Source organism: Pseudorca crassidens, chromosome 1 (genome assembly GCF_039906515.1).
Source record: "Pseudorca crassidens isolate mPseCra1 chromosome 1, mPseCra1.hap1, whole genome shotgun sequence".
NCBI classification, from domain to species: domain Eukaryota; kingdom Metazoa; phylum Chordata; class Mammalia; order Artiodactyla; family Delphinidae; genus Pseudorca; species Pseudorca crassidens.
The window spans coordinates 36,645,814-36,671,459 of NC_090296.1; the positions used below are offsets into that span (position 1 = coordinate 36,645,814).

The 25,646-nt window shown below is 38.2% G+C and overlaps 1 protein-coding gene across 10 annotated transcripts in view; it reads right to left on the reverse strand.

Annotated features, from left to right (window-relative positions):
- The window catches only part of FUT8 (fucosyltransferase 8), a 324,684-nt gene that overhangs the window by 90,948 nt on the left and 208,090 nt on the right, over window positions 1–25,646 (reverse strand). For all 10 annotated transcript variants that reach the window (XM_067733076.1, XM_067733024.1, XM_067733084.1 and 7 more), the window contains 2 exons: window positions 16,295–16,410; window positions 16,016–16,178 (listed from right to left, as the gene is read on the reverse strand). In XM_067733076.1, the coding sequence (XP_067589177.1) occupies window positions 16,016–16,178; window positions 16,295–16,410 (279 nt within the window). The remainder of the gene's footprint in view (window positions 1–16,015; window positions 16,179–16,294; window positions 16,411–25,646) is intronic.

Here is a 25,646-nt window from a genome sequence, read left to right on the forward strand (position 1 = left end):
TTTCTTTGTATTTAATTTTTGATAGTTTGATTAATATGTGTCTTGGCATGTTTCTCTTTGAATTTATCCTGTATGGGACTCTCTGTGCTTCCTGGACTTGATTAACTATTTCCTTTCCAATATTAAGGAAGTTTTCAACTATAATCTCTACAAATATTTTCTGAGTCCCTTTCTTTTTCTCTTCTTCTGGGACCCCTATGGTTTGTATGTTGGGGCATTTAATGTTGTCCCAGAGGTCTCTGAGACTGTCCTCAATTCTTTTCATTTATTTTTATTCTGCTCTGCAGTAGTTATTTCCACTATTTTGTCTTCCAGATCACTTATCCGTTATTCTCCCTCAGTTATTCTGCTATTGATCCCTTCTAGAGAATTTTTAATTTCATATATTGTGTTGTTCATCACTGTTTGTTTGCTCTTTAGCTCTTCTAGGTCCTTGTTAAACGTTTGTTGTATTTTCTCCATTCTATTTCCAAGATTGTGGATCATCTTTACTATCATTATTCTGAATTCTTTTTCAGGTAGACTGCCTATTTCCTCTTCATTTGTTAGGTCGGGTTGGCTTTTACCTTGTGCCTTCATCTGCTGTGTGTTTCTCATTTTGCTTAACTTACTGTGTTCGGGGTCTCCTTTTCACAGGCTGCAGGTTCGTAGTTTCCGTTGTTTTTGGTGTCCGCAGTGGCTAAGGTTGGTTCAGTGAGTTGTATATGTTTCCTGGTGGAGGGGACTAGTGCCTGTGTTCTGGTGGATGAGGCTGGATCTTGTCTTTCTGGTGGGCAGGTCCACATCTGGTTGTGTGTTTTGGGGTGTCTGTGGCCTTATTATGATTTTAGCAGCCTCTCTGCTAATGGGTGGGGCTGTGTTCCTGTCCTGCTAGTCGTGTGGCACAGAGTGTGCAGCACTGGAGCCTGCTGGTCGTTGAGTGGAGCTCGGTCTTGGCGTTGAGATGGAGATCTCTGAGAGAGCTTTCACCGTTTGATATTATGTGGACCTGGGAGGTCTCATGTGGACCAATGTCCTGAACTTGGCTCTCCCACCTCACAGGCACAGCCCTGACGCCTGGCGGGAGCACCAAGAGCCTGTCATCCACACGACTCAGAATAAAAGGGAGAAAAAAAAGAAAGAAAGAAAGAAGAAGATAAAATACAATAAAATTAAAAAGTTATTAAAGTAAAAAATTAAAAAATTTTTTAAATAAATTTTTTTAAAAAAGGAAAGAAAGAAGAGAGAAACCAAACCAAAAAAGCAAATCCACCAATGATAACAAGCGCTAAAACCTATACTAAAAGAAAAAAAAAAAAAAACGACAGAACCCTAGGACAAATGGTAAAAGCAAAGCTATAGAGAGAAAATCACACAGAGAAGCATACACATACACACTCACAAAAAGAGAAAAAGGGAAAAAAAAAATATATATATATCGTTGCCCCCAAAGTCCCTCAATTTGGGATGATTCGTTGTCTATTCATGTATTCCACAGATGCAGGGTACATCAAGGTGACTGTGGAGATTTAATCCGCTGCTCCTGAGGCTGCTGGAAGAGATTTCCCTTTCTCTTTTTTGTTCGCACAGCTCCCGGGGTTCAGCTTTGGATTTGGATCCGCCTCTGCGTGTAGGTCGCCTGAGGGTGTCTTTTCTTCGCTCAGACAGGACAGGGTTAAAGGAGCCGCTGATTCGGGGGCTCTGGCTCACTCAGGCCGGAGGGAGGGAGGGGTACGGAATGCGGGCCAAGCCTGAGGCGGCAGAGGCTGGCATGACGTTGCACCAGCCTGAGGCACGCCGTGCATTTTCCCAGGGAAGTTGTCCCTGGATCACGGGACCCTGGCAGTGGCGGGCTGCACAGGCTCCCAGGAGGGGAGGTGTGGACAGTGAACTGTGCTTCCACACAGGATTCTTGGTGGTGGCAGCAGCAGCTTTAGCGTTTCATGCCCGTCTCTGGGGTCCACGCTGATAGCCGCTGCTTGCGCCTGTTTCTGGAGCTCCTTTAAGTGGCGCTCTTAATCCCCTCTCTTCACGCACCAGGAAACAAAGAGGGAAGAAAAAGTCTCTTGCCTCTTCGGCAGGTCCAGACTTTTTCCTGGACTCCCTCCTGGCTAGCCGTGGTGCACTAACCCCTTCAGGCTGTGTTCACGCTGCCTACCCCAGTCCTCTCCCTGCGATCTGATCGAAGCCTGAGCCTCAGCTCCCAGCCCCCGCCCGCCCCAGTGGGTGAGCAGACAAGCCTCTCAGGCTGGTGAGTGCCGGTCGGCACCGATCCTCTGTGCGCCGCACCCCTGTTGCTGCGCTCTCCTCCGCAGCTCGGAAGCACCCCCCCCCCGCCACCTGCAGTCTCCGCCCGCGAAGGGGCTTCCTAGTGTGTGGAAACCTTTCCTCCTTCACAGCTCCCTCCCACTGGTGCAGGTCCCGTCCCTATCCTTTCGTCTCTGTTTATTCTTGTTTCTTTTGCCCTACCCAGGTACGTGGGGAATTTCTTGCCTTTTAGGAGGTCTGAGGTCTTCTGCCAGCGTTTAGTAGGTGTTCTGTAGGAGCTGTTCCACGTGTAGATGTATTTCTGATGTATTTGTGGGGAGGAAGATTATCTCCGTGTCTTACTCCTCCAGCTTGAAGCTCCTCCTCCTCCTCCCTTACCTCTTTGATCTCATCTTCTACTACTGTCCTCCTTGTTTACTCTATTTCAGCCACATAGTCTTGTTACTAACCTCTGAACATGTCAGCCATGTTCCTACTTTAGGACCTTTGCATTTGCTCCTCCTTCCCCTGGAATGCTGGTTTCCCAGATACCCATCCACATGGCTCACCCAAATGTCCTTCAAAATTTTGCTCATATGTCACCTTCCCCAAAAGGCTATCCAGACTATCTCACTTAAAAATTCAACACCCAGTCACCATCACATCCCTTGCTTTTCCTTCTCCTCTTTCCCTGCAGTATTTTTCTCCAAGCAATTATCATCTTCTAATATATATCATTTACTTCTTTATTTTATTATCTTTCTCCCCCTACTAGAATTTAAGCTCCATGGCAGCAGGGTAGTTTTCAAACTCCCCTCCTTGCTCCCAAACCAGCATTTAGAACAGTGCTGATCACATAGAAAACGTTCAGTATATATCTTTGAATAGATAACTGAATGAAAAAGTGGCAAAAATTTTCAAGAATTTTAGATGAGATAATATTGAGAAATTTTACCTTCCACAAATCCAATTTTGTGCTAGAGAATTTCTGGGAATAATCCTTAACTAGTAATAACTCCAGCTTTAGCCCTTCTCTGCACTTTATATTAACTCTTCTGTTCTGGGAATGCTTATAAGTATGTGTTATTTGCTTGTGAAAATTATAAAGTTAGAAATTTATTTCTATTTATCAGAAAGTATACAGCTGTCCCTTGAACAACTCAGGGGTTAGGGGTGCTGAACCCCCTACAGAGTTGAAAATCTGCATATCACTCTTGAATCCCCAAAAACTTAACTACTAATAGCCTACTGTTGACTGGAAATCTTATCGATAACATAAACAGAATTAACACATATTTTGTATGTTATATGTACGACAATCAAAATGTTATGCACCAACAAATATCAAAGTAAGAGGTCTGGAGTACAAAAATGTGGACTCTGTTCATTGTAAGTATGCAAAATCAGAAAGATTTTGAATCAGAGGAAAAAAAGCTTTGAGAGCCAGACAGATCTATCTCTCAGTTTGGGATCCAACTCTTACCAGCTTTGTGTCCTAGGAAAGTTATTTTGACATCTCTGAGACATAGTTTCTTCACTTTAAAATAAGTATTATAAAACCTTCCACACAGTTTTTAAAAAAGGATTAGTGATAATACAAACAAAGTAGTATATGTGGTGGCTGCTTGCTACAGACTGAACATCTGTGTCTCCCCCAAACGCATCCATTGAAACTTAATGCCCGGTGTGATGGTATTCAGATGTGGGGCGTGTGGGAAGTGCTTAAGTCATGAGGGTGGAGCCTTATGAATGAGATTAGTGCTCTTGTAAAACAGACCCCACAGAGCTCTCTAGCCCCTTCTTCTGTACGAGGGCACAGTGAGAAGGCACTGTCTATGGAGCAGAAAGAGGGCACTCATCAGACACCAAATCTGCCAGCACCTTGATCTTGAACTTCTCACCTTCCAGAACTGTGAGAAGTAAATTTCTGTTGTTTATAAGCCACGCAGTCTATGATACTTTTTTGTCATAGTAGGCCAAACAGACTAAGACATTGCTATTTATGCTAGAATGCCTCAGAGAGTTGCTTCAGAACTTTTACCTTGTGTCTGAAGAGTACCTACTAATAATTCCACAACTAAGAGGAAAGATCAATTGGGTATGAGGGTGACAGTAATATGTGGGACTGACAGCCAGTCAGAAAAATGACCCAATACTCAGTGCCTTATAGCACCCTGAAGAAAGGGATTGATCAGTGAGGACTCATTTAACAGATGATGAAACCAGCCCACAACAACTGTGATTTATCTAGGAGTACATGACATAGTCTCAGTTCTCTTCTATTCCTGGTTCTTAACTAGATGATAAACCATTTAGGAGCAAAGCAATGGAAGCCCACTGGAAAAATAATTAAAGTCTTATTTACTATCATAGAGAATTATCAGAACTACATACGGTTAACAGAGAATACCTGATAATAGCCCCTTTGAGTAAAACAAAACTATTAATAATATGCAAATAAAAATTCAAAATCATAGCCACAGTTTAGAATATTCACCCAACTAATAGTGGAATAGCTTTATACAATGCTTTGGGATAACAGGGTCATCTGTGAAGCATTTCAGGCATTTGTTCAATGTGTCAACATTATCCATGCACAGGACACTTCACAGCTTGACTATTTCCATGTTTACCCTTTTAAAATAGGACAAGAGTCTAATATGTGATGCTTTATCTGTTTTTATATTATTCCCACCTAAGATTCAAAACATTTCTTTCATGAAAAAGAGTAATTTTAGTTGGAAAAACTATATCTACAACTTACTGCCTCCTTTAAGAAACTAACTTACAGTCTTACACACTGAACAGAGGTTCAAGTTTTTTTCAGATTATGAAACTGAGGCCCCTATGGGCTATGATGTAGCCTATGGTATTATTTTATAGTTGCTGTGAGAAAAGTTACCACTCATGAAATTGTGTGAGTTGATCATGGAAACACAGGAGATGTCTTTCCTTATAATGGTGTTACAGGGCTAAGCTGAAGTTTATTTAAGTTATTTTCTCAGTTTTATAGGCCTCTTTTCCGTTACTCTCATCACACCCATTATTTTTCACATTTCATAGGTTTCATCATAACCAAACATGGTCATTTGCTTTTTCCTACCCATCAAATAGGAGTGATCACAAAACTTGTTGAAAGTCTCAACTTTAAATAGCAGTATTGTTTCTGGAGATGTAGTACAGTGGGATAAATAACCAGTCTATCAGCAAATGCCTGTTGAAGGAATAAAGGAAATTCAATATGCTCTGCATGGCGTTACATTAAATTAAAGATACACACACACACAGACAAATAGCACTACATTCCATGACAATCAGTATATAGCCCCAAGCAGGTAAAAAACTACATTAGGTGTAATTTAGAGGGGAAAATTCTTTGAAATATATAAATTGACATGGTTTATGCTTTCATGTCATAGTAATCAAGCCATCACTTTACCACTGGGAATGAAAGCTGATCTCTGTATATTTTAATAAATTAGAAAACATAAAAGTGAATGTTTTTACCAAGTTACATCACTACTAAGTCTTAGCAATCAGTTATTTATATTTATCCCAATATCTGTCAAGAAAGTGGAATAACCACTTTATAACTAGAAGACCAAAGACCAAAAATAGTACACTAATTTTTTATGATAATGCAGTCAGAGTCACAGTATAAGTCACTCTATTCCAACAGTCAACTAAAATTAAGCTTCCTTTGTAAAACTTTTTTTCTTGGCCTCCCCAGTGGAGACCACGTAAGGAAGACAAGCCCAGGAAATGACTTTAAATTCAACCTACAGTTGACCCTTGAACAACACCGTCTGAACTGTGCGAGTCCAGTTATACGCAAATTTTTTCAATAAATATCGGAAAAATTTTTTGAGATTTGAGACAATTTAAAAAAACTCACAGATGAATTGCATAGTCTAGAAATATTGAAAAAATTAAGAAAAAGTTAGGTATATCATGAATGTATAAAATATATGTAGATACCAGTCTATCCTTACATAGGCATAAAGGCATTAAATTCTATAATTTAATATAAAATTAATAATGTGTTAGTTTTCTTACTGTTTTAAAACTTTGCTTTCAAAAAATTACATTACCATACAGTATGCCTTCCTCATAACTGGAGAAACTGCATATCAGCCGATCATCATAGGTTAAGTGTTTTTTTTAAATTTAACAATGTTTCCAATACTGTATTATGAATATGATTGTAAAACTGTATGCCATAAAAATTTTAAAACAATTCATTTATTAGTGTATAGGCTAGGCTACCATGAAGCAATCATATTGATTACACTACCTCCTTTAAAGCAATCATTGCTGTTACAGGTATAATGCATGTATTGTTATAGCTGCACATAAATGCATTTTTTTCATGTTATCTTTTCATTTTTGCTTTCTAACATTAGTAATACATATAATATCTTCAGTGTTTTGTATCATATAAGACAATATAGATGTAGGTACTGACAGACAATTCGTCTTGTAAACAGAGGACATAAACTTCCAGTATCAATAAAGATAGTACAGTACTGTAAATGTATTTTCTCTTTTTTATGATTTCCTTAATAACATTTCCTTTTCCCTAGCTTATTTTAAGACTACAGTATATAACACATGTAACATACAAAATATGTGTTAATCGACCGTTTATGTTATCAGTAAGCTTTCTGGTTAACGGTGGGCTACTAGTAGTTAAGTTTTTGCGAAGACAAAAGTTATACGTGGATTTTTTTACTGTGCCGTGGATTGGTGCCCCTAACCCCCACATTTTTCAAGGGTCAGCTGTAGTTCTTTGCTAAGTCAATAATGTTTAGACATTACCATCCTGCAAAATTTGTCACCTTTTAGCCAAAGACATGAGGATAATCAAACAGAAAGTTTCAGTTCTGGCCCATTATTGGGAAACATGGTGCCTAAAAACCATTCTACAGAAATTCCGGATTTTCAGTGACTCCATTCTCAAATCAAATCTCCTAGAGGTATCCCTCAAGCTGGTAAACTGGATGTCTTGGTTTTGACTATGAAGATACCAAAAAATCTAGGACGTGGGTGCTGAATCTAAAGGCCTGAGGTATTAAAAGCCTGAGAAATACAAACCCAGGCAAAGTACCAGCAGAATAGTGCTAGTCATTTGAGGGTAGAATACACATGCCTGAAGATAAGTGATAGACTAGACCAACATCTGTGACTCTAAGAGAAAGCCAGCTATGACAGGCATCAAAACCTCTTCTTCAAAAACTGGGCTACATTTATGTTCTTTGTATTTTCTGTTAATTTTCTTATTTTTATACCTTAATATTCACAAAACTCTTTTTAAATGTTCTAGTCTGTCTCAATTATGCCAATGAAGAACCACAAGGAGAGTATTTTGCTTATATCTTATTCAAAATGTTGAAGAGGGAAATTCTCCCTGAGGGCCAGCACAGAGCAGATATAATTCAAGGAAGAAAAGTCCAAGGTGAAGGAACTGACATTTATTAAAGTAAATGTGACTAAGGGAGGCTACACCACAGAGCCTAATCCATAGGTAAATATGGATCAAGGGCAATACTTTGGTTTGCTCCTGGGGCAGAAGTAAACAGTGCAAAGGATAAAAATGTGACCAGGAGACAGACAGGCAGACAATGCTCCCACTGCCTCCCATGTTGTCTCAGCAGGAATTTTAGCATACCACCATTCTGACAGCTCACATGGGTGGAGAGCAGTCCAGGAGGGCAACAACAAATACAGCTCATACTACCACATAAGGCAATAATTATGCTATTTGGTGAGTGATGTCCACTAGGCTTATGTTTAGGTTCCAGATTTTCCTATTGAGCACTGTGACAATCTCCCCTTACCTGTGCCTTCCTTGGAGGATCTAAGAATTTTCTATTTATATCCTCTTACAGGACTTTCCTTGTGCAGGTCTGAGTAGAGTCTACCAGAACCTACAATGTGTCAGTGACTGTGGAAAGTGTTTTATATATTTTCCCACATTTAATCATCACAATGCTGTAATACAGCAATTATATCTCCACGTGTAGAAGAGAAAAATAAAGCTCAGAGAAGTATTTAGCAATTAAGAGAAAGGATTTTAGAATATAACAGCTCTGCCACTTACTTGCGTAAGCTATCTAAATTCTCTAGGTCTGAGTATAACTTTATTTATAAAATGAGGAGGCTATCAATATTACAATGTTGACAAAATAAGATAATGAATGGAGAGCCTTTATCACAGTGACTGGCATGTAGGAAATCCTTAGTAAGTAGGTTTTTTTTTTTGCAGTACGCGGGCCTCTCACTGACGTGGCCTCTCCCGCTGCAGAGCACAGGCTCTGGACGCGCAGGCCCAGCGGCCATGGCTCACGGGCCCAGCCACTCCGCAGCATGTGGGACCCTCCCGGACCGGGGCACGAACCTGCGCCCCCTGCATCGGCAGGCGGACTCCCAACCACTGCGCCACCAGGGAAGCTCAGTAAGTGTTATTTTTAATGTCAAAATAATTCTTGAGTTTGGAAACCACACCCAAGGAGATGTAAGGTGGGGGCAGGCAAAATAGAACTAGGGCCACAAGATGAGACATACTTCACCTGTAGGTTCTCCTCCCAATGCAAATTTTATTTTAGGGGAGAGTGTTCCCTAACACAAGATGGAGAATCACAATCTGGCTGATAGAAACTAAGTGATAAGCAGAATAAGGACCACTTCATATGACAATGTCTCCCTTTGTCCAAGGATATTAAGAGAAATGTTCTAGTACCACTTAAAAATAAGCCTGGATTCCTTAGTAGAAAAACAATCATACAAAAACATTTTGTCCAAAGGAATTAAAAGCTGGAGAACGAGTACCTACATTCCAGCTTAATGTAAGAATCAATTAAATCACACATCAAAGAAATTAAGTGTGTATGTAATGAAACAAAAAACAAAGAATAATAGATTTGAAGGTTCGCAAAACTATTCAAGAGTGAAAATTTCAATTCTTGGACCTTTCAAAGACAGTTGAGTAGAGTCCACCTTATAAAGAGAGTGAAAACACAAGCTACTGGACCACAATGGTTATGACCAGCAATTCTGATCAAATAGATCCATAAGCTATTAACCTACCAATCTTGCCCTATAACCAGTCAGATATTGTACCCCTTATCTGATTTGAAGTGCTTTTGTTACATAGTCCCCTACACACAGTAGCAAAAAGCCAATCAGCTTAATTAGCCATAAGTATCATTCATCATTTTGGAAACACAGCTGATCTCAGTCTTAGCAAAGCTGCTTTACATATTACTGATAATGAGATGATGCAAACCAGGCAGGAGTGATGAGATTGCTACTTTACTAGATTGTTTCTCAATAGTTTCAGTCAACTTAATTGAGAAATAGCTCATCAGTCCTGTGAGCCCTCCTGTCCTTTAATAATTAATATAATTTAAAATAAGAAAGAAGCAACTCCAGTAACTATTTCATAAACTGGTGTTTGGCACCATAAAGATGACAAAAAGAGCCAAAGTGACAAGGATTAAGTTAAATGTATCTCTGGACAACCAAACAGCGTGGTAAGACAAACTCTTCATGACACCCTCAGAGGTTGAGGGCGAAATCTATGAGGCTGTAAATCCAAGCACTGAGCCTACAACTATTACATAAATAATAAAACCATAATGACAAAAATAACCACTCTCAATTGCTGATTTCCCACTTGCTATTTCAAAGAGACAGGCCAGGGTCAATTCATGATCAATGATATCAAAAGCACCAGGTAAATGTGACTGTATTACTAAGAAGTGTGGTCACATACAATCATTAGAATGAAATCATCAACTGAAAAATCAAATAATACTAATGCTTGAGATCAATACAGCAGGTAATAATAATATGCTACTCTGTATTTATTTATTATACCATCAGCCCCTCTAAATTCTTAAAAAACCTTCTAAAAGACAAAGAATATTACTAATTAACTAGCAGTTGATCACCCAACTGTGGCAGCAGGCAGTGATCAAGCTCTACTAGATACTAGCTCTCAAGTAATAGGCTAATCAGGCCAATAGCATTTTGCTAAAAATCTCAGGTGAGCTGAATCCCATATCAAATATGATATTTGGCATCCAAGCTGCATTAGTGACAGGTATTTTAAGTAATGAACAGTGGGAGCCATATTCTAGAAAAGAAACATGGTCCCCTCACTAAAAGGAACAGCATCAAGTGGGGAGCAAAAGAAGAGTCTTTCCCCACAGTTTACAGATAGGTCCACTAATCTACAGAGAAATGTGATTTTTTCCAAGAAACCTAGACAATCTCTATCAGTGGTGAACGCATAAAGAGAACCAGGGATTCTGTAGAGCCTTAGTTCTCAAAGACCAGCAACTTCAACATCACTTACGAATGTGTTAGAAATGGAAATTCTAGGGCCTCACTCCAGACCTACTGAATCAGGAACTCTGAGGATGGGATTTAGCAATCTGTATTTTAAGAAGCTCTCCAGGTGCTCCTGATGCCTTGCTGAAGTTTGAAAAGCACTACAGTAACAACAATGACACACAAAATTTCTTAACGATTTAGGACGGAGCACTTTTGGCTTCCCTACTTTCTAATTTACCTATGTGCTGAGAAGAGACTGTTGTGAGATATGCCTCTATTTATCAGATGATAAGTACTGAATTTCAAATATCTTCAATAGTATCTATGACCACGACTTTACAAGTTAAAATGTTTGGAAACTAAATTTTTCTACGTAGTATGACAATTGAGGACATTAGCAATATTTGTGATTTACTCAACATTTAGTTTTTTATATTAGGGTTCTAGGAAACTTATTTAGAAAATAAATAAGAGTTCTGCTCCTAAAATTGACTTAGTTAAAATATACCTTCCATAATAACAGTGCAATAAACCATTCATATTGTTCACACATATAAAAAGAAATCTAATATATGCTAATAAACATATATAAAAGGATTTCTGATTTATATACTTTAGGTATGGTGTATTATCTTTTGAAGAATTAAGATGAAAGATATGCAATTTTATTTATCACATTAAGCTATAAAGGTCTAAGAGGCAATAAAAGCTGAGTATGAAAGATGTGTAAAAAGTAAGGATACATTTTTTTTCCTTTTCAATATTAAACTGAAGTCCCAGTTTTGTCGGTAAAGCAAGTAGATAGATTGATTCCAAGAGCTCAGGGTCATCAAAAGAAAATAACATTCCATATTCACTTTACTCTTTCTCCTCTCCTTGCAAGGAGAGTAGCACCATGGAATAAGACATAAGATCTAAACCAGTTCTCTGAATCTAACAACCTTAATAAGTTTATGATGAGGTGAAGTGGGTTTTTTTCCCTCAATTTTAACAAATTTTTAGATGCATTTAAGAAACTACTGAGCAAACAGTCCACGAAATGTAAACAAACAATTAGATGTATTTGGTAAGCAACATTATTTTTTATCATTCACATTCAATTAAAAGAAAGTCCATACTTCATTGCTTAGAATCAGAATTACACTCCAAATCAGAAACACTATGATAGTTTTATTTTTAGTGATTCATATATAACTGAAGTCTCAAGACTACTTTTAGATACAGGAATCACTTAAATCCTCCAAAGCAAATCAAACATGAAGTCAAGGGCACTGAGTACAAAAATCCTTCTATGTCAGGTTTTCTTCCAGTCCCATCATGCTTCCTATCAGCCCATTTCCTTCCTTATATATCCTTGACTTCTAACAGATACTCTCTGTTTTGCAGAACCCACTGTTAAAATTAACTGGAGCTTCCAGTTTTATTCAGAAGTAAAGGATTTTACTCCTATAACTTGCCCTTCATACCTTTTGGGATTCTCAATTACAGGAGAATATTTTTACCTCAATTATTTAATTTTCTTTAGTTGCATAATATTCATAAATCTTTCAATGGAACAGGATTATTTTTACAAGGAGGTACAAAGTAGAGTGTGAAATAATCAAAGAATGCACATACATGCCTCCCCAGCAAATAAAAAAGACATAACTTACTGAACACTAACTAAATAATGAGTGCTTAGTACTGCAGGGTAGAGAAGAAACTGAAGTTAGAGTTCCAGTCCTCAGGAGATTACACTTTGTCAGGGAAAAAAGCCAAGTTATTACAAAAGAAACAATGATGTCCATTTATGAAAGCTGTCCTCCCAGGAAATTACAAGTCCTCAATTACTTTTGAGTCCCCCATCTCCCTATATTAGATCAGTTACCAAGTTCTGCAGCTTCCATTTTTTATGCATTTATCCCTTTCTATTCCTACTACCAACTACCCAGGTCCAGAAGCTCATTATCACTTACTTGGACTTCTGTAAAATCTTTCTCATTTCCTGACAACAGACTTTGCTTCACACAGCTCTCAGAATGAGCTTTCTAAAATGCACCAGTAAGACTTGTATCCAGAATAAATGAAGAATGCTTATAGCTCAATAAAAAGAAAAAAAATTCCCCCAAATTAAGCATGTGATTTGGAAAAGACACTTTACCAAGGATGATATATGGACGGCAATTAAGCACATTAAAAGATGCTCAATATCATTAGTAAGGAATTGCAAATGAGAACCATTATGATATACCACTACACTCCTGTTAGAATGGTAGGAGGAAAATGTAAAAATTGACAATACCAAGTGCAACAAGGATACAGAGCAACTGGAACTCTTACACACTGTTGATGAGAATACAAAAATAATACTACCCTTTGGGAAACAGTTTGGCGATGTCTTAGGGAATTAAACATTCACTCCATACATCAGCAGTCCCCAACCTTTTTGGCACCATGGACTGGTTTCATGGAAGACAATTTGTCCACAGACAGGGTGGAGAGGAGGGAAGTTCAGGCAGTAATGCGAGCGATGGGGAGAGGCAGATGAAGCTTTGCTTGCTCGCCCGCCGCTCACCTCCTGCTGTGCGGCCCAGTTCCTAAGGAACTGCCATACATGACCCATCGAACCCACTCCTACGTATTAATCCAAAAGAAGTGAAATCATGTTTCCACAAAAAACGTGTATGTTAATGTCTACAGTAGCTTTATATATACATAATCGCCAAAAAAATGAAAACCCAAATGTGCTTCAACTGGTGAATGGATAAACTAACTGTGGTAGATCCATACGATGGAATATTACTTAGCAATAAAAAGGAATGAACTACCCATATACAAAACAACATGGGTGACTCTCAAATGCATTATACCAAGTAAAAGAAACCACACTCAAAAAACTACATAGCGTGATTGCATTTACATAAAATTCTGGAAAAGGTAAAATTATTGGGGCAGGAGACAGATTGGGTGACTGTAAGGGACAGGTGTGGGGGTGGGGTGGTGCTGACTCTAAAGAGGCAGAAGGAATTTTCCTGGGGTGGCAGCAGTGTTCTGCATCTGGATTGCAGTGGTGGTTACAAAACTATGAGCATGTGTCAAAACTCACAGAACTACAGACTAAAATATGTACATTTTACTGTAAATAAATTATGCCACAATAAAGTTGATTTAGAAAGGAAAAAAAGGAGGATCAGTGTTTCTATCAGAACAAAGTTCTAAGATAGAAAGAAACCCCTTCTGAAGAAACAAAAGCCCATAAGTTACTTCTCTATAACTGATGTCTTTCTAAACCAAAAAATGATGAGTGATTCAAAGGGAAATCTGAACAAGAAAACTGATAGACTCAACCTCTGATTCTTCAGAGAATACAGGCAGTCCAGAGACAACTTGTACACTGTGATTTGGGCAAGTGTAAAAAGAAAATGGGGATTTTTGTGTACTGTAAAAATCACGAGAGACAAACAAAAGTCTTTTAATTTTAATTCTTACACTTATCTTGGAAATTACCAGTAAGACGGCATATTCTACATACATACAAATCCTCTCTATTTGTACATTCGTTACTTTAAAGGTTATTTCTCTAATGTTTGGTTGTCCTTTGCTCATTATTTGTATCACTGCATTCTAATCTGGCTGCCTGGAGTTAAATTACTACCCTGCGAAGTTGTATCCCAAGTTCATTATAATTTCGCTTAAGACAGCAAAAGAAATCGACTTGGATATTTTGGGTACCTTTCCTTTTTTGTTTTCAGTGAAATATTATTATTTAACATTTACTAAAAGGTAGTGTCAAGAAACATAATGTATTTAAACCGGAACTCACAAAAAACTTAACATTGATTTACATCAACTTTTCAGGGCCCAACATTTTCATTTGTACATGTTTTCCAATTTCTACATATAGTCACAAAATATATGCACAAAATAATTTATAAGTAATTATTTTAATTTGGAAGAGACCAAACAATGAAATCCTCAAGTAATTAAATCACTCAAACTTTACTTTTTTTTTTTTTTTTTTTTGTAGTGTGTGGTACGCGGGCCTCTCACCGTTGTGGCCTCTCCTGCCGCGGAGCACAGGCTCCGGACGCGCAGGCCCAGCGGCCATAGCTCACGGGCCCAGCCGCTCCGCGGCATGTGGGATCCTCCCGGACCGGGGCACGAACCCGTGTTCCCTGCATCGGCAGGCGGACTCTCAACCACTGCGCCACCAGGGAAGCCCACTCAAACTTTAAAATTAAACATTCTATCAGTAGTCAAGAGCCAAAATTATCCTTTAAATACCATACAGGCTTCCCAACTCAAATCCTCTTCAGATGTACACTTTCCTATAAAACTGCAATAAGCAAAGCACACAAGCACACTGCTCCAAATAACATAACTTTGGTGCCTAGAATCAGCTTAGGGTAGAGAAGCATTAAGGACAGAATTAGTCAGTATTCGGTCTAGTGGTCTAAGTATGGCTTGATTGCAAGCTAAGCTAAAAATTTCAAAGGGACTGCCAGATCTGTGGCCTAATAAGTCAATGCCCCTTGAAATTTATGCCATCTTATTGCTGTAGATTCACTAATGCTAAAATGATTCCAATAAACTGACAGATTTTATTTGTAATTTCACTTAAAACAGCAGAGCAATGTTTCAAAATCACTACAGTAATGCTGATGATGTTAATATATATGAATCTGTTGGTGGTGGGTAATTCTTTTCCTCTTCATAGTGGTAGGTTGTGTTAATACAACAAGTTTTCTTCTATTGTTCACTAATGAGACAGTAATTGCCAACAGAATCCTACTGGGAATACAGACTTGCATAAATAATAGGCCTAAGGACAGGTTTTACATATCTATAATGATTCTCAGGTACATTTTGTTCTGCATGAACACACTAACAGCGAAACGTGTCCTTTCCTATGGAGGATAAACTCCGTATCTTCAGAAATGTGCAAACAAGAGGAACAAATTTAACTAGGCAGATTTCAGGTTTTTCTTTCTAGCAACTAAATGGAAGAGAAATTAACAGAATGCTCCTTTTTATCAAAAACTTATTACCCTTTCACTAGAAGCCCTAAAAAGTTGCTATTTTAAAGTTTTCAATGCTTCAGTTAGAAACATAACTGGCAGCCTCAGTATGAGTTCCAATGAATGTACTGTAATGTAAAACTGTACATGTCACTTCAAATATTGGTTGTATAATAAGGAAGTTTAAAGAAGACATTTTAATGCATTGTTGGCTGACACCACTATCTTCTGAGTTTATTTAGGGTATAAAGATTTCTAGAAATTCATTTAAAATAATATTTTCTGGTGATGAACTACATTTGGCAATTATTGTCCACTGAGCCCTCAGGTACTCTACTGCTTCTAAACATGGTAGGTATCATTTACCATTCAGCAGGGAAATTAACAAAAGTTCCCATTTCCCATTCTTAGATTATAATCTTTACTAAACCCCAAATGAAATGTAAATGTAGTACCTTTCATGATGTCCCAAATCTGACAGAAATTCATCTGTATGTCTTTGGAGTTCATTTCCTTCTAAATTCTTTAATTTCTTCAACTCACTTTGTAGAAAAAACCAGAGCTCTTTAGCTCCATTTTCAATCCTCCTCCTTAGGACTTCATGATCCTTCCCAAGACCTGCAGTCAAAGAATAGAGAGCATCAGCATTTCCAACATTTTGATGAAAGGAAATTTTCAATTATTTGTGCTAATGTCAACATACTGAAGAGGAAAAACAATGTGTCGTTACCTACCATTTCTAGTTTGCTTCTTATAATTTTCAATCTGTTCTTTGGCCTTCACAAGCTGCTCTTCTAAAGCACGAACCCTTCCTGAAGCTGGCCCCTGATCAATGGGGCCTTCTGGTATTCTGTAGTTCAAGGAAGAAAATGTAAACATTTAGCTTATAAATTATGCAACAAAATACATGTTTACTTTGCTAAAACATTATTTATTGGTAACTCTAGAAGTCACTGGACCATATCATATATTAGAAGTACCAAATGAAATTCTTCTCTCCAAAGCTATAGGGTAAGATGTAAACACTGGAATGAAACTGAACAAACACACACAAAAATATCCGGCTCATAGATGTATGATCTTCTAGGAATTAAGGAACCTTTAGAACTGTCTCCTAAAAACTTTCATCATACAACTTAGAATAACACCATCAGTGGCAAAGCGATCAATTCTTCATTAGTGCTGAGAATAACAAAGTTGAAGGAGAGGGCGACAAAAAGGCTTAAAAGGAGTAAGAAAGCAAATAACTGAACCTGTGTCTGTGTTCAAATAGCAAATACAAATTATTTCTAAATTAACTATAATATCAGATATAAATCTGTGTTCTGATTCATGAACTCATGACCTCAGATTACTAAGCATGGGTTTTATAAAGAAGGGAAAGACAAGGATAGAAGATGAAGTACACCAGAAAAAACACCTGAAGATTAATGTTCTGTTTACGTCAGGAATGGAAAAGATCAGTCAACAAGACAAAATGTTGGAATATAGCAGAGGAACACCAGCATCCCTTGCTTATATTATCAACCTGTACAGCTTCTTTCCAAACTGTCCTTGTTTCTAACATATTTTGTTTTTATGTGACTTTTGGCAGTATTCTGTACTCCATTATGGCCATAAAAGATATCCACATCCTAATCCTGTAACCTGTAATGCTACCTTAGGTGACAAAAGAATCCTTATATGTGTGATTAAGTTAAGGACACTGAGATAGGGAGACAGCCCTGGATTACCCAGATGGGCCATAATTGTAACCACAGTTGTTCTTATAAGAGGGGAGTAGAAGGAAATTTTATTATAAAAGAGGAGGAGGTGATGGGGTTAATTAGTTTTGAAGATGGAGGAAGGGGTCATGACCAAAAAATGCAAGGAAGGCATCTTTAGAAGCTGGAAAAGGCAAAGAAACAGATTCTCCCCTAGAGCTTCTCTAGTGAATGTGGCCCCACTGACACCTTGGTTTTGACCCAGTGAAACTCATTTCAGACGTCTACCCTCTCAAACTGTAAAAGAATAAATTTCCATTTATTGTTTTAAGCCACAGAGTTTATTGTATGTGTTACAGCAGCAATAGGAAACTAATACATATATTTACATACATGCATACATATACATATATACTTTCTTCTTTTTTTTTTGCGGTACGCGGGCCTCTCACTCTTGTGGCCTCTCCCGTTGTGGAGAACTGGCTCCAGATGCGCAGGCTCAGCGGCCATGGCTCACGGGCCCAGCCGCTCCATGGCATGCAGGATCTTCCCGAACCGGGGCACGAACCCATGTCCCCTGCATCGGCAGGTGGACTCTCAACCACTGCGCCACCAGGGAAGCCCTACATATATACTTTTGAAAAAATATTAAGAAGATTATATAATGGCTGATTTTTCTTCCAAAATCTATTTAAATGAGAAACTGCCACTAAAAGTACAAAGCACAGTGTCCGTCAATAAAGCTTAACAGGAATATTGTATCTGGGGTCAGTCATTCTACAGATGAGCTGTAATATCAAAATGCCTGGGATATCTATTCTTACCATCACAATCACTTTTGGGAAACAATTTCTAAATTATACTTGGCAGAACTTAAACTTAGCTATCAACCTGAGGAGAAAACTAATACAAAGAGGGCAGACAGCAGAAGCAAGAAGAACTAAATCCTGCAGACTGTGGAATGAAAACCACATTCCCAGAAAGATAGACAAAATAAAAAGGCAGAGGGATATGTACCCAATGAAGGAACAAGATAAAACCCCAGAAAAACAATTAAATGAAGTGGAGATAGGCAACCTTCCAGAAAAAGAATTCAGAATAGTGATAGGGAGGATGATCCAGGACCTCGGAAAAAGAATGGAGGCAAAGATCGAGAAGATGCAAGAAATGTTTAACAAAGACCTAGAAGAATTAAAGAACAAACACCTAGAAGAATTAAATAACCAACACACAGAGATGAACAATATAATAACGGAAATGAAAAATACACTAGAGGGAACCAATAGCAGAATAAATGAAGCAGAAGAACGGATGAGTGACCTGGAAGACAGAATGGTACAATTCACTGCCATGGAACAGAATAAAGAAAAACGAATGAAAAGAAATGAAGACAGCCTAAGAGAGCTCCAGGACAACATTAAACAAACAAACATTCATATTATAGGGGTTGCAAAAGGAGAAGAGAGAGGAAAAGGACCCGAGAAAATATTTGAAGAGGGAGTGGCACAATATATTAAAAGTGATGAAAGGGAAGAACCTACAACCAAGATTAATCTACCTGGCAAGGATCTCATTCAGATTCGACGGAGAAATCAAAAGATTTATAAACAAGCAAAAGCTAAGAGAATTCAGCACCACCAAACCAGCTCGGCAGCAAATGCTAAAGGAACTTCTCTAAGTGGGAAACACAAGAGAAGAAAAGGACCTACAAAAAGAAATCCAAAACAATTAAAAAATGGTAATAGGAACATATATATCGATAATTACCTTAAATGTGAATGGAGTCAATGCTCCAACCAAAAGACACAGGTTTGCTGAATGGATACAAAAACGAGACCCATATATATGCTGTCTACAAGAGACCCACTTCAGACCTAGGGACACATACAGACTGAAAGTGAGGGGATGGAAAAAGGTGTTCCACACAAATGGAAATCAAAAGAAAGCTAGAGTGGCAATACTCATATCAGATAAAATAGACTTTAAAATAATGAATGTTACAAGAAACAAGGAAAGACACTACATAATGATCAAGGGATCCATCCAAGAAGAAGATATAACAATGATAAATATATATGCACCCAACATAGGAGCACCTCAATACATAAGGCAAATGCTAACAGCTATAAAAGAGAAAATAGACAGTAACACTGTAATAGTGGGGGACTTTAATGCCTCACTTACACCATTGGAAGATGAACCAGACAGAAAATTAATAAGGAAAGACAAGCTTTAAATGACACAACAGACCAAATACATTTCATTGATAGTTAAAGGACATTCTATCCGAAAAATGGACTTAATTGATATTTATAGGACATTTCATCCAAAAACAACAGATTACACTTTCTTCTCAAATGCACATGGAACATTCTTCAGGATAGATCACATCTTGGGTCACAATTCAAGCCTCAGTACAGTTAAGAAAACTGAAATCATATCAAGCATCTTTTCTGACCACAATGCTATGAGATTAGAAATCAATTACAGGGGAAAAAAACGTAAAAAACACAAACACATGGAGGCTAAAGAATACGTTACTAAATAACCAAGAGATCATGAAAGGAATCAAAGAGAAAATCAAAAATTCCTAGAGACAAATGACAACAAAAACATGACAATTCAAAACATGTGGGATGCAGCAAAAGCAGCTCTAAGAGGGAAGTTTAGAGCAATACAATCCTACCTCAAGAAACAAGAAAAATCTCTAATAAACAATCTAATCTTACACCTAAAGGAACTAGAGAAAGAAGAACAAACAAAACTGAAGTTAGCAGAAGGAAAGAAATCATAAAGATCAGAGGAGAAATAAATGAAATATAAATGAAGAAAACAATAGCAAAGATCAATAAAACTTAAAAGCTGGTTGTTTAAGAAGATGAACAAAATTGATAAACCTTTAGCCAGACTCATCAAGAAAAAGAGGGAGAGGACTGAAATCAATAAAATTAGAAATGAAAATGGAGACGTTAAAACAGACACCGCAGAAAAACAAAAGATCATAAGAGACTACTACAAGCAACTCTATGCCAAAGACACCTTGAAAATGGTAGTCATGAAAATGGAAAACCTTAAGAAATGGACAAATTCTTAGAAAGGTATAACCTTCCAAAACTGAACCAGGAAGAAATAGAAAATATGAACAGACCAATCACAAGTAATGAAATTGAAACTGTGATTAAAAATCTTCCAACAAACAAAAGTCCAGGACCAGACTGCTTTACAGGTGAGTACTATCAAACATTTAGAGAACAGCTAACACCCATCCTTCTCAAACTCTTCCAAAATATTGCAGAGGAAGGAACACTCCCAAACTCATTCTATGAAGCCACCATCACCCTGATACCAAAACCAGACAGGGATACTATAAAAAAGAAAATTACAGAACAATATCACTGATGAATATAGATGCAAAAATCCTCAACAAAATACTAGCAAACAGAATCCAACAACACATTAAAAGGGTCATAAACCATGATCATGTGAGATTTATCCTAGGGATGCAAGGATTCCTAAATATATGCAAATCAATCAATGTGATACACCACGTTAACAAATTGAAGAATGAAAACAATATGTTCATCTCAATAGATGCAGAAAAAGCTTTTGATAAAATTCCACACACATTTATGATAAAAACCCTCCAGAAAGTGGGCACAGAGGGAACCTACCTCAACATCATAAAGGCCATATACGACAAACCCACAGCAAACACCATTCTCAATGGTGAAAAACTGAAAGCATTTCCTCTAAGATCAAGAACAAGACAAGGATGTCCACTCTCGCCACTATTATCCAACATAGTTTTGGAAGTCTTAACCACAGCAGTCAGAGAAGAAAAAGAAATAAATGGAATACAAATTGGAAAAGAAGTAAAACTGTCACTGTTTGCAGATGACATGATACTTATACATAGATAATCCTAAAGATGCCACGAGAAAATGACTAGAGCTCACCAATGAACCGGTAAAGTTAAGGATACAAAATTAATGCATAGAAATCTCTTGCATTCCTATACACTAAGAACAAAAGATCAGAAAGAGAAATTAAGGAAACAATCCCATTCACCACTGCAACAAAAAGAATAAAATAACTAGGAGTAAACCTACCTAAGGAGGTAAAAGACCTGTACTCAGAAAACTATAAAACACTGATGAAAGAAATCAAAGATGACACAAACAGATGGAGAGATATACCATATTCTTGGATTGGAAGACTCAATATTGTGAAAATGACTATACTATGCAAAGCAATCTACAGATTCAATGCCATCCGTATCAAATCACCAATGGCATTTTTTACAGAACTAGACACAAAAAAATCTTAATATTTGTATGGAGACACAAAAGACCCCAAATACCCAAAGCAATCTTGAGGGAAAAACACGGAGCTGGAGGAATCAGACTCCCTGACTTCAGACTATACTACAAAGCTACAGTAATCAAGACAGTATGGTACTGGCACAAAAACAGAAACATAGATCAATGGAACAGGATAGGAAGCCCAGAGATAAACCCACGCACCTATGGTCAACTAATCTATGACAAAGGAGGCAAGGATATACAATGGAGAAAAGACAGTCTCTTCAATAAGTGATGCTGGGGAAACTGGACAGCTACCTGTAAAAGAATCAAATTAGAACACTCCCTAACACCATACACAAAAATAAACTCAAAATGGATTAAAGACCTAAATATTAAGACCAGACACTATAAAAGTCTTAGAGCAAAACATAGGAAGAACACTCTTTGACATACATCACAGCAAGATCTTTTTTGACCCACCTCCTAGAGTAATGGAAATAAAAACAAAAATAAACAAATGGGACCTAATGAAACTTAAAAGCTTTTGTACAGCAAAGGAAACTATAAACAAGACAAAAAGACAACCCTCAGAATGGGAGATAATATATGCAAATGAATCAACGGACAAAGGATTAATCTCCAAAATATACAAGCAGCTCATACAGCTCAATATCAAAAAAAGAAACAACCCAATCAAAATATGGGCAGGAGACCTAAACAGACATTTCTCCAAAGAAGACACACAGATGGCCAAGAGGCACATGAAAAGCTGCTCAACATCACCAATTATTAGAGAAATGCAAATCAAAACTACAGTGAGGTATCACCTCACACTGGTTAAAATGAGCATCATCAGAAAATCTACAAACAACAAATACTGGAGCGGGTTGGAGAAGAGGGAAACTTCTCACACTGTTCGTTGGCATGTAAGTTGACACAGCCACTACGGAGAACAGTATGGACTTTCCATAAAAAATTAAAAATAGAATTACCATATGACCCAGCAGTCCCACTACTGGGCATATACCCAGAGTAAACCATAAATTCAAAAAGACACACGCACCCCAATGTTCAATGCAGCACTACTTACAATAGCCAGGTCACAGAAGCAACCTAAATGCCCATCGACAGACGAATGGATAAAGATGTTGTACATATATACTATGGAATATTACTCAGCTATAAAAAGGAATGAAATTCGGCCATTTGTAGAGACATGGATGGACCTAGAGACTGTCATACAGAGTATGTCAGAAAGAGAAAAACAAATATCATATATTAGCGCATATATGTGGAATCTAGAGAAATGGTACAGGTGAACCAGTTTGCAAGGCAGAAATAGAGACACAGATGTAGAGAACAAACATATGGACCCCACGGGGGGAAAGTGGGGGTGGGGGTGGGGGTGGGGGTGGGGGTGTGTGGTGGTGGTGGTGGTGGGATGAACTGGGAGATTGGGATTGACAAATATACACTAATATGTATAAAATAGACAACTAGTAAGAACCTGCTGTATAAAAAAATAAAATTAAAAAAAAGACATGAAAATTTTAATACCTTTTCTAGCATTTTTATATAACAGATGAAGCCAAATTAACTGTTAATTACTTGACTATTTCAGAATGCATGTTTAGTAAAGAAGTTCCTGTTACAGTTATATCAGAGTAAATAAGGTATTCTATAATTTCACATGAACTTGTATGCACTAACACTGAACGTTAGCAGGAAAGATAGCCATCCTCTAAGCATGAGTTTTCCAGGCTACAGAATTTGAATTTAAAAAGCCTTCATTTGTATACAAACAACAGAATAATGATAAAATGAAGAGAGTTGGTAGGTGCACAATTACCCAGTTTATGAGCACAAATATGTATACATTCATAAATGAGGCATTTCCTGGTATATAGTTTTTAGAACTTGGCTTTTACTTTCTGAATTAGATGGCTGGGTTTTAGGAAATAATTTCAAACAAAATAAAAGTACCACCCCTTGTAATTTATTCAATATTTTAGCAGGAATATACCATAGGATAAGCATTTCCTTTTCAAAATATACTTTAGTGATACAAAATTTCACAGTAGAAAGATATGTCTAGGTCCTCCTTTTTATCTCATTTCTTCATACATTGATGGAATAACGTTTAGGGGAAAATAGGCATGAAGAAATAGCATAAGGTCTTTTCAGCAGAGTTCCATTAAGTACTAATGCCAATCTAATTCTAATAAAATAGAAATGAATTAATGATTTCTAATAATTCATTAGATTATTAGTGATGCAATAATCCAATCCAACTGTGGATAAACTATAGGTAAAGGAAAGTAATAGAGAAGTCAATGTAAAAAATGTACAGAATAAGGACTATTGGAAAGGCCTATTCTTTCCAAACCCCATAAAGAAAAAAGTCAATCTGCAAGAACAGTCTCTTTATCTGAATATTTAGGTAACTGAATGTTTTATTATATTCATTGTGCAAAAAGATATATAGAATGTCTTCTGGCCAAGACAAAATAACAGAGATCAGATTTACCATTAAGCCTGAAACAACTGAAAACCCAGATAAATTGTATGAAACAATGGTTTAATAAAACTGGAACCAGGAGAAAGATGGATGGCAAAATATGTGGTTCCTGAGTTCAGTCCCTCTCAGGGAAAGGGAAACTAGCAACTATCCATAGACAAGATTCCTTTCTGAAGATCCCAGAACAAAGAGGTGAGTCTGAAGCATCCCTTTCGACCACAAAATCTGAGGAAAACAGCATGAGAAGGGTAAGAGGAGTGTTTTCACTTTGACCACAGCCCCCCCACCAAGGTCAGTTCAGTGCTGCATTGAGGGGATCCCCTGGGCCTAAAGTTTCTCCTGTGGGAAAAGGGGAGTGCAAGAGGACATGAAGCTTCCCCAGCATTCCAGATACTTCCTGGGAGTGATACCGAGTAGGGTCCTGTGGAGCTCCTGGACACAAAGCTTTTCTGTGCCCCCCATTTCTTTGATGACAACCAATAGCCTTCATCAGCCTCCATGACATTCCTTGAGTTCCAACAGGCAGATTCAGGCAGTTGTTAACTAGGGATGGGAGGGGATGCAAGACCAGGGAGAAACAAACAGTCAAGAGAAACAACAGTGCAACCTTGGGGGCAAGGTCCTGGTTCCCTATCAAGGGATACACAAAACAATGTCTTTGAGTTGTTTTGCAGATACTGAAACCCCCTCCAGGTGGGAGAAGTTAAGATTAACAATGGTATGTTGTCCACAAGCATGCAGACCCTAGACCAGCTGGAACCTGAAGGTTGATGATGCTGACTCCTACTCACCCCACCACCAACCCATCAGAAGAATGTCCACGTGCTGATCATGCCCTCTTTAAACCATTACTATATAACTTCTCAGTATCCTCTTCAAGTTGGGCCACATAGTTTTTCAAAGCAGTAACCTGCTGTGTCCCCCTGTGCCTGGCAAAGTAATAAAGCTATCCTTTTCTACTTCACCCAAAACTCTGTCTACGAGATTCATTCCGGCACCGGTGTACAGAGAAGCTGAACTTTCGGCAACAGGAGGCCCACTTAAGCACTCACAGGGATTATCACGGCAATCAGTTAGAGAAGGGGAAGGGGGCTCACAGCAATAAGTGTGCGAATCCTGGCAGACTGCATTCCTGCTAGTGGTTGGGCCTGAGCGGAGATCCCATCCAGCGACTCTGACCATTTGCAGAGCTGAGCCCGTGACCCCAGCTGGTCAGGGAATCTGGCTGGCATTTCTGCCTTATTGGGTCCCCAACCAGAGTGCTATCTTGGTGGAGGACCAAATTCTAATACTCTCCCTATACAGGGAAGCAAGTCAGCAGCCCCACCCAACTGCTAGGCATAGCCTCCAACCCCACTTAAGCAGGAAGCCTGTCCTGAGATGCTAGGCAGTCACCCAGCACATCCTACGGCCCACCCAAGCAAGGAAGCAAGTCACTGGCCACACCCAACTGCTGAACATAGCCTCCAACCCCACCCAACAGTGAAGACTGGCCAAAGATGCCAGGCAGTTGCAGGCTGCCATGCAGTACATCCTACGGCCTTCTTAGGAGGAAAGCAAG